General features: G+C 35.3%; 3 protein-coding genes and 1 non-coding gene across 4 annotated transcripts; 1 reads left to right on the top strand and 3 right to left on the bottom strand.

The window, feature by feature from the left end:
• Nucleotides 1–163: 163 nt before the first annotated feature.
• PHYBLDRAFT_132201 (hypothetical protein) lies at nucleotides 164–2,455 on the bottom strand. Its single transcript, XM_018429473.1, has 6 exons — nucleotides 1,893–2,455; nucleotides 1,715–1,761; nucleotides 991–1,648; nucleotides 879–917; nucleotides 516–817; nucleotides 164–443 (listed from the first exon to the last, which is right to left on the bottom strand). Exons 1-6 carry the CDS (start codon nucleotides 2,302–2,304, stop codon nucleotides 375–377), a joined length of 1,527 nt encoding a protein of 508 aa, XP_018294198.1. The 5' UTR covers nucleotides 2,305–2,455; the 3' UTR covers nucleotides 164–374.
• PHYBLDRAFT_132203 (hypothetical protein) lies at nucleotides 2,444–4,143 on the bottom strand. The gene is made up of 7 exons (XM_018429474.1): nucleotides 4,084–4,143; nucleotides 3,901–4,026; nucleotides 3,664–3,848; nucleotides 3,540–3,588; nucleotides 3,257–3,456; nucleotides 2,898–3,152; nucleotides 2,444–2,836 (listed from the first exon to the last, which is right to left on the bottom strand). Exons 1-7 carry the CDS (start codon nucleotides 4,088–4,090, stop codon nucleotides 2,657–2,659), a joined length of 1,002 nt encoding a protein of 333 aa, XP_018294199.1. The 5' UTR covers nucleotides 4,091–4,143; the 3' UTR covers nucleotides 2,444–2,656.
• Nucleotides 4,144–6,796: 2,653 nt separating this feature from the next.
• Nucleotides 6,797–6,868, top strand: PHYBLDRAFT_t89. Its single transcript has one exon. It is a non-coding gene; the product is annotated as a tRNA-Ala (tRNA).
• Nucleotides 6,869–8,355: 1,487 nt separating this feature from the next.
• PHYBLDRAFT_166134 (Homeodomain-like DNA binding domain-containing transcription factor) lies at nucleotides 8,356–11,817 on the bottom strand (the record flags this gene model as incomplete). The annotated part of the gene is made up of 10 exons (XM_018435369.1): nucleotides 8,356–8,508; nucleotides 8,579–8,685; nucleotides 8,731–8,828; nucleotides 8,892–9,048; nucleotides 9,092–9,194; nucleotides 9,244–9,532; nucleotides 9,572–9,698; nucleotides 9,778–10,104; nucleotides 10,189–10,717; nucleotides 10,789–11,817. The coding sequence occupies 10 exons, from the start codon at nucleotides 11,815–11,817 to the stop codon at nucleotides 8,356–8,358; spliced, it is 2,919 nt and encodes a 972-aa protein (XP_018294200.1).
• Between the last annotated feature and the right edge of the window lie 4,687 nt (nucleotides 11,818–16,504).

Here is a 16,504-nt window from a genome sequence, read left to right on the forward strand (position 1 = left end):
TGTAAAATGTGGATACTCAAAAACGACGACCAACCTCAGGGAGTATATATAGGATTCTAATTTAAACTCAGGGCGCAATGTTTGTAATCCATGACAGATCTTATAAATCTCAATTTTTGGATATTACCAAATACAATCCCCGCTTTTGTCAGCAAATAAGTCATGGCTTACAAGACAATGTTTCTAAAGCAGAGTTTGAAAATACAGTATGTACAATAGGTCTAAATTTATACTGATAATAGAGAAGAAATTGGAATCTAGGTAATATCACAAAGTTGAATTGAATCTTAATAGAGTCTAACCAGCTAATATAATAAATTTACTGAAGACTCACTCCTCTTCATTGTGTTTTGCCATAAAGTAGGATAAAGCGTTTAAGAGATTCCCAGAGAACGTTTACTGAATTCATAAACAGCGTAACTAATACTAACCGATGGAACGACCTAGAAACATATCATACCAGTAAACAAATTGTACTCAAATTTTAATATATATGTATAATATGCAGTGTATACCTTGAACAGAGTAGGCCCAAGGCCTTTGTAAAATCCCTTGATTCCATCGGCCTGGAATGTTTTTTTCACCGCATCAAATGCTGAATTATACCGATGGGGGTGACCAGCTGTTCCTTGAGCTTGCAATCTTGTGCGTATCATATTAAGCGGATATACACTTGTGGCACCGATAGAACCGCTAACCATTCCACATGTCCACAACACAAGCACGTTTGGTTGAGGTGCCTCCCCTGTTTGTCGATGTTCTGCTGCTTGTTTATTCATATGTTGGAGATAAGTTACCTTCAGCGTCTCGTATATACCTTGAAAATTAGTATTTTAATGAGCAGTTTGATTTGTAGTACAATATATGTTAGCCTTTACCCATATCCAAAGCTTGGTAAGGGAAAACACCTAAAAGACCTGTTGGATACAATAAAAGAAAATATCAATAAAGTTGAAAATCCACACAATTATACGACTTTTCTATTATTACCAAGTGTAAGTCCTGGCCAGAATGCGCGTATACCCTTTGTTTTGTACATTTCCTTGGCCGTCAAGAAGATGTATGATTGAGGTTTACCGGATGTACAAGGCATGTGAGGATTAGGAATTGCGACAGGTGATCCGCCGTGGTTAGCCATTATACGAGTTTTTAAGGTCTCGACAGGATAAATACAGAACTGCGAACATAGACCAGCCATACCACCCGCAATAAATCGAGCACTCACTGGGATTCCGTTCTTATCTTCCGAATTGGTTAATTCTGCCATTATTGACTTGGCTGTCTCAAATACATAGAATTTGATTGCAGATTCTGGTACAATCTTGACCACATTGAGACCATTTCCAACAAAAAATGCTCTCAAACCACCTTGGCTGTATATGTGTTTCAGAGCTGCTGTGATAGACATTGGAGCTTTTGCTTGTGCCTGATAGGAGGTTTGTGTGATAAGGTATACTTTGAGACGATCGAGCGGGGCAGTGCATGTCCTTGATACCGCACCGGCAATTCCACCAGCAGCAAGATATTTGTATGCATTTCCAACCGCTTCATCCGTGTGGGGAAAGACGACTTCGGCATCAGGCGTGAGTTGGGTCGAGGTCTGGTAATATTTATAAATCTCGATAATCGTTGTGTCCTGTGGTAGCAGCTGGGGGGATTGGACAAGCGTTAGTTTTTATCGTCCAAGGTTATTCTTCTCTTTGCGTGGGTTCACCAGCAGAAAATCTCGCCAGTCTTGGAAATCGATGTAGCCGTTGCCCTCTACATATAGCATTTGTGTAATGGTGAATAAACGTGTTCCTTGGTTATAATAGAAATATATGCAAGATCATGTGTGCGTTTATCTACTGGCTGTCAAATAGGAACCATTACTCTTAATAGTCAAAACATACCGGTGTCAATCGCTTGAATAAACTGTTCGATATCGTCTTCGGTTACACAAACACCGGCTGCTTTTAATGCGCTTTTCAAGTCACCTGCGCGTAAACGATGGTCGTTGGATTTGTTGATTTCTGAAAACAGAGCCCAAAGTTCACGCTCTTTTTCAAGAACGTAGGCCCTAAATTCCTCATAATCAATCAGTCCGTCTCTCGAAGTATTGCACTTGGCTAGTAGATCTGTAGCATAGGATGTATGGGTTGGCAGATGCGTCAATTTGAGGAAACCTCTTATGATCGCATCTGCATCAAGATATCCAGTGTTATTGGTATCAAGAGAATCAAACAAGTTTTTTACACGATTCTCTCGTTCGGCCACTTTCTCGTCATAGTAGGGATGGCGAGGTTGGTCGGAATGTTGGTTCATGGCGTCCAAGCGAAATGCAATATTTCATGAAACAACAGCCCAAACTGCTTTTTTTAAATTGGTATTAAGAAGTCTATACAAAAAAGAAACAGCAAAAGACCGGGAAATAGAAGGAAGCGTTTCTTCTTCCTTTGAATTTCCTTTAAAATATATTTGAGAGTAGGGGGGGTGGAAGAAGAAAAGTACAAAGTAAAATTTAATCCGCTACTGAGACTTTTTTCACTTTTTTTCTACTTGCTTTAGACTAATAGAAGAAAAGGGTCTTAATCAATGTGGCTTGGCATACCCCGGACTTCAACTTTTTTTTGACATGGAGAGGTGGGTTACACGGTCTTCTTTTTACTCTATTTTATTAAAGCTTAAGGACTTTCTGGACAGCCTTGAGTACACTGTCGTGAAGACGGGAACTTGAAGCAATAACGCCCTTGTTTTTGGCCAATGTACGTCCGATAGAGAAATCCAAGAGGTTACCATGAATATCAGTCACTTTTCCACCAGCCTCAGTTACCAACACATTTCCAGAAGCATGATCCTATATGAATAATATGAATCCAAGTTTAATACCACATATATACAATAAAGCATACACATACCCAGATCTTCTCTACGTATGTGTCGCTGACGGGTAAGCGAAGGTATATATCAGCATCACCACGGGAAATCGAGCAATATTTAGCCTGACTGTCCATGCGCACGGCAGGGCGAGTAATTTCTAATTCGCTTGCGATTTGAGCAGCATCGCTGTGAGAAGAGTGTCCAGCCTCAACAGATTCGCAAAATGTAGCATCTTTAGTGGAAGAAACATCAGCAAAGTGGATAGGTACTTCTTTCTCGCTCGAGAAAGGACGCTGTAACCAAATAAATGTATAATGTCAATATATACATCTCTGTTGTCCGCACACCAGTTGTTTGGCATATTGTTTTATTATTTCTCTCTTCATTTTTTCTTTACCTGGAAAGCTCCTTGACCACGAACGGCAACGAACAAAGAGCCGCGTTCACCATCAGGCTTTGAGGCATCGATAGGAAGGTTAGGAGTTCCCATTACACCAAGCTCAACAACACCATCGATTATCAAAGCCAAACATACGGCATATTGCCCACCGCGCAAAAAGCCTTTTGTACCATCAATAGGATCCAAAGCCCAGTGACCTTGATATTGGATAAAAAGAATATTGATAAATCATCTATGCCGACACAAGAAATAATTGATTTTTCCTTTCTCTCTGCCTTACGTCCAGTAGCACCACCGGCATAATTTCCACGGTCAATGGCCTTCAGGATCTAAAAATACACGCATGCACCCACAGAAGTTTTAAATAAATAGACCTTATTCTTGCTTCCTATTGATTTATATACCTGGTCTTCACTCAATTGCTGGCTAGCACTCAGAACACCGTTTGTTAAAGAGTGGACCTTTTCTCTAAGAACTTTTCCTGTATCGCCGCGTAGGTCTTGGGAGTCTTCTTCGCCAATAATAGCGTCGTTGGGAAAGGCCTTTTCGAGATATGTGTTGACAATGGCCTGTGCAGAGAAATCGGCAACTGTGCGATTATAAGCTTAGTACAGTTTTTTTATTGTGGTGAGATCACTCACCTGTAACTGGAGACTTGTCATTCTTAGTCAGCGTCTCATTCGCAACAAGATGCTGGAACACCGACTGGCAGACTTTGCTAGCTTGGAGAACGGCCTGAATGGCGACAGCTCTTTCGTGGGCAAGTGCTATAGCTGATAGTGAATAAAGACATTTAATTTGATAAAATCGTGAAAATAGCGTACCAAGCATTTTAAATTTTATTAGCAAAGAAAGAAGTTTTTTTTAGTGGAAAAAGGAAAGGCGGGCACTTTGATCAAAGCACTTAAACCTAATTGCCATCTTTACTTTATTTTTAATTTTTTTCTCATCGATCGCGTTTGTAACACCGCATGTAATGCATCTATACAATTTCAGGTTTAGCTTCTCCTTCCCTCAATATAATACAAATATTATATACTCTACATGTATACATACACCTACACTGTGCTTAGTTTACTGCCAATATGCATGTCACTCTTTAACAGAATTAAATAAGGACAATATGTGAACCTGATAAATCGCGAGATGGTTAAAGCTGACCATTAGGAACGCTGTCAGATAACGCCATAACTTCATTTTAATCTCAGTGTTAACATCTCCTTATGGAAGAGTATAAATGTCTTCTTTGTCCCATTCCTATAACTTATTCATCGATGTAGAGTCTAGTTAGGTTATAGACTATTTAATAGTCAAGTAGTCAAGTGTAGTGGCTGTAATAAAATATGTTTAGCTTGAAATTCTATAATATTATTATGCTGAAAAAAACTCTATTAAGAAAGGGTTATATCAAGAGCAGATTTTCATTAAATTTATTAATTCCGCTAAATCTAAAGGCCCATAAAGCTGTCTGATCAACTAAACACTTAAACTGGACACTAAAGTTTATTTTATTTATGATTTCTCTAAAGCTATCAGAAATTTATATTCGATTTTCTTTCTTGTATAGTCCAGAAGAATAATAGCATTATTGGTTGTATGAGTAATAAAAATATATAATACATATCAGACTATTCTTGTCTATGAGAAAAATTAATTAGAAATGTATTGTGTGTATCTTGTCAATGAAAGAGCAGAAAAAATTGATTTAACTAATTCCTTTCTTTTTGATTTTCTAAGTACACTGCTGATTTGATATACTTTATACTTTTCTTTAAAGCAAAATTGCATTAAATAGCCAAAACAAAACCCGGTGTGTAATCGGCCAAATGAGAGTGCGATAGAAATAAAAGTTAATATAAACCGGTAAAGACAGAATCTCATAAGTGAGTATGCACTATAATAGGAAAAACTTATGGGTTCTGAGGAACAAGCTTTGATAAAATAAGTCATGCTATTATTTCAAACTTTGCAGATAGAAGGTAGAGTTGGTGTTAAACAGTTATTGGTATTAAATACTATAGTATATTGTGTGAACCCAAATTTTATTGTCTGAGACAGTGAAATAATATCTTCAAAAACCAATGGTATTTGAGAGAAGAAAATAGTATTAGTCTCATAAAAAGTGAAGCGATGGTAGATCTCTAAAAAATAAGAAAAGAAAATCTAAGTACGGCCCAATATATATTTTGTTATAGTAGATCAGGGTAGATATATATTAATAAAGCAATAAAAGTGATGCAACACATACTGAACAAAAAGTGAGAGATTAATTACAAACTAAAACAAAATTAATGAAATTAAATATAAGGTATTAGAAAAAGTCTCGCATAGTGTATTGGGTTTTAATATGAACAAGTATGAGCATATATTTCTTACATGTTTTTTTTTCTGCTGTTTATTATAGAAATAGTGTCAAATAATAATAAGTATTTGAATAGCTGAAAGATAAGAATATGCGAGAATGGTAGCTATAATTTGTTAAGTATTTAAAAGGAAGTTGATCTATTTTTCCAAAACAATTGGTGTGGACAGACTAAAAGTTCAAAAAAAGTGCAAAAAAAGGGTAAAACAACTTCATCCAGAACTTAGTCAATCAGACTAATTTATGACTGTCCACACCATTTTTTTTAAAAAAAAGTTCAGAATTAGTTCAAAATACATATTAGATAAAATTGTGCATAATCCCGTCTCTGTCATTAAGTGAGAACCTTTTATTGCAAGTTTTTCTAGACCTCTCATCATATGGGATATCTTCTCCATAAAAAAATTCTTCTCTTCTCAATCTTAGTGGCAATGGAAGAAAACTAGCTAATTAGAGTCGATTAAAAATTTTGCCCTTTTTTTTGCCCTTTTTTTGCCCTTTTTTTGAACCTCCAAAAAAAAGGGCAAAAAAGGGGTAAAGTTAATTAAAACTCTAGCCCAATGATATGACTTAAAGTTTTGCTCTTTTTTTGCCCTTTTTTGAACTTTTAGTCTGTCCACACCAAATAAAGAACAATTGTATAGATCAACGTTTAAAATTAAAAATATTTAATATGGAAATAACTTCACAGTATTTAATTTTTTATTACTATTGAGATACTGACACTAAAATCAATTCCAAATATCTTAATATTAAAAAGCAACTTGTTAGTAGAAAAATAAGACGAAGAAAATTCCAGTTTATTGAATAAAATTAAAAATAAATAACATAAAACTAATTTTTTTTAAAAAATATAACTAACTTATAAATATGATTCTTCTTCTAATAAAATATATAGTAAAAAAAGTTTATAAATAAATTAAATAAATAAGGTATATTAGAATACTTATTAAGTCAAAGTTGTTAGAAGATAGTTATATCAAGTATAAACATTAAAATAAAAGAATTGCCCTGACAAAGAAGACATTGAAGACATCGACCGCTGTCGGCGGTTGAAATATTTTTTACCGGAATTTACATTGGTTCGGTAAACTTATCGTGCCGGACTGCCGGACATCTTGCGATTTTATGTAAAGCTTATAAATTTGTTAGTACTCAATTTCAAAGAAGTAGTTGGGGATGTGATGTAGTGGTATCATATTCGCTTCGCATGCGAAAGGCCCCGGGTTCGAACCCCGGCTTCTCCAGCTGTATTATCGTTTTTCGTTTAAATGAACTTACTTTTACCTTTTTTATTTTATTTTTTAAAAAGAAAATTGGCTCGCTTGACTTCTTGGTACCTTTGCTTTTTATGATTTTTGTTGTCTTTGACGTTAGGTAAAATGATGGGTAGTTCTCCGGAATGATATTAAGGATGTTAATAAATATATATATAAAAGAAAAAGAATTAAAAAAAGGAGTATATTTTCGGGATTGAACTTTTTTTCCTATAAAAAAGCCACAAGTCACTTTGTGACTAGGGAGTCAAGTTGAGATAAGAAAAATGACTATCACTATAGAAAGTGTCAGATTCTAACCTATTAAGTTTTACTTTTGATAAATACAATTTATAGAGCTTTAGATTTTTATATCATCTACTTTTTTAGACTACTTTATTCTTTCTCTTGCAAATCGAGACAAAGACATTTTTGAATTTATTTTTAATAGAGGAATTGGGGAAACCCATATAAAATATATTTATACGGAGATCGTATTATTAGAAAATAATAGTGTGTTTCAAAATCTCAAGAACTTTAATGGTCCACCCAATGTTTCTAATTTCAAAAAATAAAAATGAAGAATTACATACTTCAATCTTTATAGCTCTACAGAGTACCCTCTTTCTTGATAGCGATACTTACAAAGGTAATTGCAACAACATAGCTGCTGTATGTGGTGAACTTGAAGTGCCCATTTATTTTGATAGAGTTATTTTAACTTCAATCAACAATCGAATCCCCAAAAAGAAAGCTTCTTGTAAAATATCTTGTTTGTTTCAATTTCTCTAAAAAAGCGTCCAAATATTAATTATACTTTATTTCAATCTTAAGTGAACACACTATAGTAGGAGAAACATATGGCAGGTTGTAATTAAAATTAAAATTAGAGATACTCGATATCAGTTTTGTTTTAATAATATCATGATAATAGCGAAAACAATAAATATTCTAATCTTACTGTACTTCTTGTTGAATATATCAGAGTTTTTTCATGCTTTTTGTCTTACTTTTGAAATACAAAAATCATTTCTAGTAAGTGTATATGCCATACAATAAACATTCTTTAGAGTATAATGTTTTTATATTGCATTTTACTTGCACGTATGGGTTTATTACAACTCGTAAACATAATTCAAAGAATCGTAGATTTATAGTTACAAATTAATATATACATGTCTTTACTTGGAACATAAAAATAAGTAAAGAAAAGTACGTGCAATTAGCTCCCTAATGATTTCTTTTAAATGTTTTCGATCATACACGTATTTTAGTAGATAACTCTGTAGCTATATTTTATATAATTACTCTATGGGAAAGAAGTAGCAAAAATTTACCCAAGCAGGAGTATAACCGAGTTTAAATACAAGCTCTAATAAATGGACCAAAAATATCCGTGAGTGATGTAAAGTTTCCAAGTGTAAAATGACTTCCATTTTTTTTTGGTTATTTATTATTAATATTTACTTTTGGTGTTTTCATCTGCCCCATACATGAACTACCCCGCCAGATCCAGAAACACCAGCTACAATAACCATAGCCTCTTCATTGACAGCCAAACTGGTAATGTCGTTTTTAGCTTGATATGTTTTCAAAAGGGTCCCATTGGCCAAGATATCCCACAGTCGAACCTAAATATGCACACACCAATTTCATTAGCAGATATATTGCTCGTATTTTAGTATATGTACGTGTACTAACCATTCCATCGCCACCACTTGTTATGAGGGTACGGCCATTAGATAGCCAATGTACACCCGAGATGCCAATATCTGCTTCATAGACACCACGTGATCTTGTACTTGGTGCTAAAACAGGTATTAAGATATAATTATCTCAAAAAATTTACATACCGTGTGAGAGACGATAAAGAGGTTTTTCAGGGGATCTAACGTCAATAATGGCAATTTCATTTGTAGCGTTTCCAGATGCAACATAGTTTAAACATGGGCTAGATAAAAAGCGAAAAGAATCGATTTTGGTCGGCCGTGACTTGTATAGACAATAATCTTACCTGTATGCTACCACATTAACATCTATGTGTGCGGTAGGCGCAACGATTACAGGCGTTGTGATGCGACAGTCGTGTATGTATAAATTGCCATCACCTAGTGTTCCTTCTGCAGCACCATAATTTCCTGTTGCAAAGCTTTTACCTAGCGTTGTCTCAGCTCAGCCAATATTAAAGTGCCACCGACACACACGAGTTTTTACCATCAGGACAAATAGCTAGGGCACTGATAGCACCGCCTTTATAACTTTCTCCAAATGTATATAGCTCGAGAATATCGGCTGTATTTACATCGAAACTTTGAACCTAAATTCTTTGTCAGAATACTATCTAGTCTTTATAGTAATTAACTTACAAGACCCGGTAGTAGAAGATGATCATTTCTCACACCAGTAAAAAGAATATTATCAGATGCAAAGTGACCAAATTCAAGACATTCAATACTTGGCTTGACAAGATTAGGATAATCCAAAATACACGAGGAACCTGTGCCTTTTGTGCCTGTCTTATCTACTGACCAAATGACAGCATCACCATCTTCTGAACCTGTAGCCAAAACATTCTCTTTGATATCCCGTTTGACGGAAATTTGATTAATTCTTTGAGTGTGATATTCTATCAGTGTACGCGCGCAGATATATGAGCTTGATTTTCATTTTCATTTTATTTTTAAAAAAATTGACTTGCCTAGTTTTGAAAGAAATGCGCCTGTATCAGAAGACCACACCATGGCACGATTGTCAAAAGCCGCCGAAAATATTAGAGTCTGATCCACGGATATCTTAACATCGCTTACGCTCGCCCAAAGATCTAAAAGTAGTACTTACTATTAGTATGTATTATATGTATTATATGTATTATATATTTTTAAATATTAGCTTAATTTAACCTTGTGTTGTACGATCTGGAAGCGTTATTGGTGTGTTATGGCACGGTAAATGCTGAACTTCTTCTGAAGATTCTCTCCACAGTCGTAGATTACCAGGTCTATTGTATTCAGCTTGTGAATCACATGTAGATCCTGCCACTACTGTAAGAACATGTGACCGTGGATTTTGGAGTATTCCCAATGAGAATACATCACCACTACCATCTCCAAATGTACGACTGGTTTGCAGATTGCACCAGCCAGCGACTTCCAGAGGTACTGGTAAAAAAGTTGTAGATAATTCACGTTCTTTCAAAAGGCGATATGTCGGTTTTTTAAGGTCTCGAGCTAAAGACACAAAAGATGAGTTAGTTGATCTTTTTATACACACTAACACACGTTTTTTCTTCTCCTTTTTACAACTTTAGGCACCTTTTTTCCTGGTAATCATAATAGGATGAGGATGAAACCCATGTATTTCTTCTTGATGATCAATCCAGTAACGCTGACAATCTGCACTTGTTCGCCCTGGCAAGTTTACAGACATTGTTACCCAGTCAACTGTTGAAAGACGCCGCCTGAATCGTTCTCCAGGTTCAATCATGGATCTAACAATATCTCGCTCATATTCGCTAAATGGCCAATGTATAATATCTCCATGCTCAAACTGTGCCCAGTCCTCCCAATTAGAGTTATACCATGCGTAATAGGGCACATATGGTTTGACACGTTGAATAGAAGATAGTGACGATTGCCTGGATACGGGTTTGAGAGTGGTTTGGCGACGGGTGGAGCGTGTAGCCTTGCTGGCGGCACGCGTGCCAGTTTGTGAAGTCGAGCTGTCCAAAGGGCCAAGAGATTCTATATAAACATTAATCATCTCAAGCATCTCAAAAGAACTTGTTCGGGGAGGAAAGCGAGTCCTTGGTCTACAAGGCAAAATGTCTCTGGATGGTCTGACCTAGATACCCACAGTAAACCAGTCAAGATATTTTTGATCACCCATTTCATTTTATTCATTTTTTCTGTTACCCATTCTTTGGTATTATCATTAAGTGATTTCACATAGCTCCAATCCGGTTCTTCAGTTGTATTTGGGGTTAGATCCGAATCATATTGATATGTAAAGTCCATATTTGAGCTATCCGTGTTGATCGGAATTGGATCCGGGGTACGCTCACCGTACTCCCATTCGCCTGATTCGTCTGAGCTTGATTGATTTTCTTCGGTTTCGATAGAGCTCTCAACTTCCATAATATTTATATTGGCATTGTGGCTATCAGCATTATTCGCTGGGAGAGCTTCATCACCATCATCGTCAATGCTAGTGCTGTCGGCATTACCGTCATCATCATCATCGATATTAATGCATTCAATATCACTATCCAAGTTCATGAACATCCCACCAATAATAAGATCAGAAGAGCTATCGTCTGTCTGGAAAGAAGTTTTAGTAGAGGAAAGTTGGTTGTTGGGTGATGATAAGAGTGAAAGCGAAGGTATCGATGGTACCGATACCTCGGTTTCAGATTGATTACTGGAGGTGTATGTATATTCATGTGGATCGGATATCGTGACATCCATTCCAGCTTCTTTTAATATTACTAAATTTTTATTGAATCTTTCTGCTACTAGTCGTCTTTCCGCCAAAAGTTCTTCCTCGGTTCGTGGGTCTATATCTTCATCTTCTTCTTCTGTTTCTGAATCGAGTGATATGGGGTTCATCATACTACTCCCCTGGAATTCAGTAACTGGGTCAATGTTAAGCACCGCGTCATGAAATAATGGCATGTCGTCTTCGTCATCACTACTGATGTAAACAGTTTCTGGTTGAAATTCAGGGGAGTCTGTTTGCGTGATGGTAGTTGGTGGAATATTCGATAAGTTGGATTGGCTAGTAGTAGAAGGATAATTGCGTGTGTCATGACCCAAATTAAGTGTTTCAGGCACTTTCTTGTCTGAAATGGCTGTCTGCCTGCCATCAGAAAATCGGCCTCGGATTGACATGTACCTGTTAAAGACAGATTCGAAGAGTCCGACATAAGCTCCTTCGTTCTCCATATTTATGATAAACTAGCTTTTATGTATGTATGTATGTATGTATGTATGTATGTATGTATGTATATATATATATATATATATATATATATATATTGGTGAATATTTATACAAGTATAAACTTATATTTGTGTGCGTATTTGTGTATGTAAAATAATAGGCTGGTTCAAGGTAGGGCAAGAACAGGGTTGCGAGCTTACTGCTGTTCAAGCTGACTTCTCTCAAACGAGCACAGAGAAAAAAGGACAAAGAACGAAAACGAGAATTGGTGAGATTCTTACTGAGATTGAACTCTGCTGTGCATAAAACCATCAAAGCCACCGATATAGTAAAGTCACAGTTGCGGTCATCTTTAATAAGGTTAATGGTTATTGATCCAGCTTTTGATTTATATCACAAGAGTATCTGTAAAGAAGAATGACTTTAGGTCCTGTATTGTTTTAATATGTCATTTTCTCTTATTTTATTTTTTTATTTAAAGAAGGGGTATACTACTGTATCTCCGGAATGATTTTTCTGAAAGATGTGTTGATTCACAAGCAGGACACGCACTAAATGTTTTGATTAAGGGGAATATACTTGTATCTGAAAAGTTAAATAAGTATATAAGTAAAGAATGATAAGACTGATATATTTAATCTATTCATCTTCTCTTTTTCCTTTGAGTTCGTAAGTTATCACTGTAGGAAATGACAGGATTTCTAACTCCAGACGCGTATATCTGATATACGCACACGTACGTTTCATTTGGCCAATAGTATATCAGCTTTTAGCCTATTCGTTATACCTTTTCAGTAAATACGATTTATGGGATTCCGGGTCATTTTTCATTCAAGTCGATCAACACTTTTAAACATGGATAATCAATACTTATTCTTTAGGTACCTCCAACAGCCTTCAAATTGGTCTAACAAACGTAGATGTCTTATAGAAAGATATCTTTATTTATGATTTTATTACGGATCAAAATATTATAAGAACGACAAAAGAAATATGCGAAGAGCACTAGTTCATTTATACCCAGTAATAATTTTAATTAATGTCTAATTTAAATCGTAAAGCCATCTATCTTTATAAGCTACTAAATATTACTTTATCCAAAAATTATGCAAACCGGTTTTGTTTAATCATTACGAGAATTATAGATATATGCCGTCTTATCTTGTAAAGCTTCGATCCGACATATTGTATTGTAGGTTATCACAGCAAGTTTCAGGTCCAATAGTGTTATCCTCCAAAAATCCTAAATTTTATATCAGTCAATTAGTATTTTATAAAGCCTCGAAGTCTTGTTAAAAAGAATAATAGAGAGCGAAAATAGAAAGGGACATAAGTTCAAATTGAAGGTATGGTGCTTGTGGGTTTGTTTGATCCTTTATTCAATTTTTTTTAAAGATCAACCAAGCAGTTCACTATTCACCCGGCACTCATGGTTTTCTGGATTGAGAACAAGAGCTGTCTTTTCAAAATCGACTCCATAACACTGAAATAGGATCGAAAGATTCTAAACTTGGTAGGCATTCGACGCTGTTAAAAAAATCTGCTAGTTTCTGCCAAAATTGGCAAGTAATTTCAAAAACTCGTATATCGTTTTTCTACAGTGTCACTTGCACACCCTGAGATTTAAATCCTGCTATTTCCTAGTGGTAATTACCGTGTATAATTGTTTGGATTATTTTTTTGTTAATGATGGGCTTATTGATAGTTATTAGCTTTTACTGCGCAACACAACCACTCTTATAATGGAATAGTATAATGTTACAAAACGCGCTGTAATTCCGTTGAAACTGGCGCGTAACTGCAATATATCATGTGATTTGTACATGGCCAGTTGAATTGATGTGTCCCTTTTTATTTATTTGTTTGATTCAATGGAGAGGCCTCTTTTTTTACATTCTGTCACTTGGCCAGAGTTAGAGATATCGTAAATAGACATATATATCATGATATACATATAAAAATACAGCAAAAAATACAGGGAGAAAAAAGGAAAATAAAAGAAAGGATATCCCATCTGGTCCCTTGTCCAATGTAAAGAAGATGTTGTGTGATAAGCATGCATGGAGGCGAAAATACGCCAACGAGAAGAATTTGCCTTGAAGCAGCAGTCATATTAAAATTCCTCTTTATGGAAATATATGAGCTCTTTGTGTATATGTGTACATGTACGGTGAATTATTGAGTGACCATGAACAGAACAATGAGATAGAAAGGCTAACAGCACAAGAGCACAAAAGTTAATGCACACAAGAAAACGTGCTTTAATGGCACAATGAACTACATCTTCCGGGAAAAAGATAAAGAGTAGGGGCAGGTTTTTTTGGGGGGAAGGGAGGGAGAAAATTAAGCATGGCCAATCCGCATGGGTTAATAAATTGGATTAATTTGCGATATTGATTACTTCCCTAGCAGCTGCCAAACGGAGTAAATAAGCGTGTTGTTTAGATCAAGGCTTTCTTTGTATGACAGAAAGTAGGCAAAGAGAAGCAGACAAAATATCATTGTAAGCAAAACACTCCGCTTTAGCTTGCATTGGACCCATTTATTGTGCGTCCAAAATAAAAAGCCAAAAAGTGAATCACTGCTTAATAGATTATTATATGATATACTAGCTTTTTTAAATTCGTTTAATTCATTTAATTCGTTTAATTTGTTTAATTTGTTTAATTTGATTTAATTTGATTTAATAATTTGTTTAATTTAATTTATTGAAAGATTTTATAGATTTGAACCATAGGCCTGAGCCAGCAGCCATAGATAGACAAGACAACTATTTTTTTGGGGGGTTTTTTTAAAAGAAAATAAATAAAGAAATAGGAAGACAACAACAACAAGAAAGCAAGAGAATTTACTTAAAATGCACTTCCCCTTTTTCGATTGCATATAGGATAAAAAGAAAAGGAAAATTCAAACTGTCGTAAGAAAATATATAGAGAAAAAAAAAGGTTATAAGGGAAGTGTTAAGATACAAGATGATTCATAAAATAATAATAGTATAAGAGAAAAGAAAGAAAAGAAGAAAAAAAAAAGATTAATAAAGACAATATAGAGATACATAAATGTGTAAAAGGGACAGGATAGTGAATTGATCCATGAGGTGATATATATATGTATATGAATGCGTATGCGTATGTATATATCAAGAAAATAGAAATAAATGAAAATCATGGTGAGCAGAAAAGGTAAGAAAAATAATAAAGAAAAAAAAATATATATGCCGGTCAACAATGTGTGAAAATGATAGAGAAAAACAGTAATTGATCATAATCCGCTAGATATTGAGAGCAGAATAAGACGGAAAGGTTTTTGGTTTTTGGTTTGTTGTTGTTGTTGCTGTAGTAGTAGTTTATGCGTAGAGAGGACAATCAGATGAGACATGCTTCGTGGAGCCACAAAAGTAGCAGAGTTTGTCTGCTGTTGTCTTTAGAGCTTTTGGTGGCTTTGGTGGACGTGTGGACACAGGGCGTGATTTAGTGTGGCAGCAGGGCATGTTGGCTTGAAGTTTTTTTGTTGTTGTTGCTGTTTTTGTTGGTTTTTTTTTGTCAATAGGAATAATAATACAATTTAAAAAAAGAGAAAATAAAAGCTTATGTTGCAGGAAGAGAACAGCAGAATAAAATACTGTCGTAGTCCTTATATATTAATATTAATAAAAATCAATAGATAAAATACGTATTTGCTGAGCAGGAAAGAGTAAAGAAGTTGGCAAGGCGAAATTGTCTTTTATAGAATTCGAGGGGATTACCGGAAACGAGAGACCTGGGTGGTGTAACAGAACCGTACCTTGACTAGAGAGAAACAGACAAGACTAATCTCTCTCTGCGTGTGGACACGATCGGCAAAAGTTCTTGTAGTATCACACGTGGGGATGTCAGACAGAAGCCATGTTACACTGGAGCCAAGGGTCTTACTTAGCTTCCCCCTCCCCCCAAAGAAACAATAATAATTTATATAGTACCCAACCACACGCGTAATGAAAGCAGAAAAAAAATCGGTAAAGAAGTTTTTCAAAGCTTTAAGCCCTCGACAATCTCAACTTGTATAGGTTTGTGTGTGTATACTTGAGACTGTTCATCGCAAAACTTCAAGATGGTCTCGATCTACACCAGGACCAGAACACCAGAATCAAAACACAGCTTGTATATTATTTTTATATATATAAATATATATATATAAGCGGCATCAATCTCGGGAGACCGGTCGGGTTATCAAGAACAAAAGAAGATCGTCCGGTTCAAGTGGTTTGAAAAATGGCGCATGTGACTGCCCTGAATAAACCCAGAGATCAAGTAAAATAACTACAAGACATTCTTTGACTGGAGAAAAAGAAGCAATATAAACAAGAAGAAAAAAAAAGGTCAAAAGAAGAGTATATTTCACATATGCTTCTTGTTTTCAGGTGTCTGTAGCACATTCGCTAGCCGCTTTTCTTCAGCTTAATTAATTGCTTATACGCTTTTTCAAATGAAAATTTTACACTTATAATTTGTTCTTGTAGGATAAATAGAATACAAGGTTTTGGGTCCAATAGGAATCTAGTTTTCCGTTTTTTGAATCGACGCATTTATTCACCTTTTTAGAAATATGGAATATCGAGGTTTTGGCAGTACTATTACACCATGAAAACCAAGCCCTGGGTATTGCATTGGACTGTACTGTACTGTACTTTGGTGTATTATGCCATAGTATA

This window comes from Phycomyces blakesleeanus, assembly GCF_001638985.1.
Source record: "Phycomyces blakesleeanus NRRL 1555(-) unplaced genomic scaffold PHYBLscaffold_6, whole genome shotgun sequence".
NCBI lineage: Eukaryota > Fungi > Mucoromycota > Mucoromycetes > Mucorales > Phycomycetaceae > Phycomyces > Phycomyces blakesleeanus.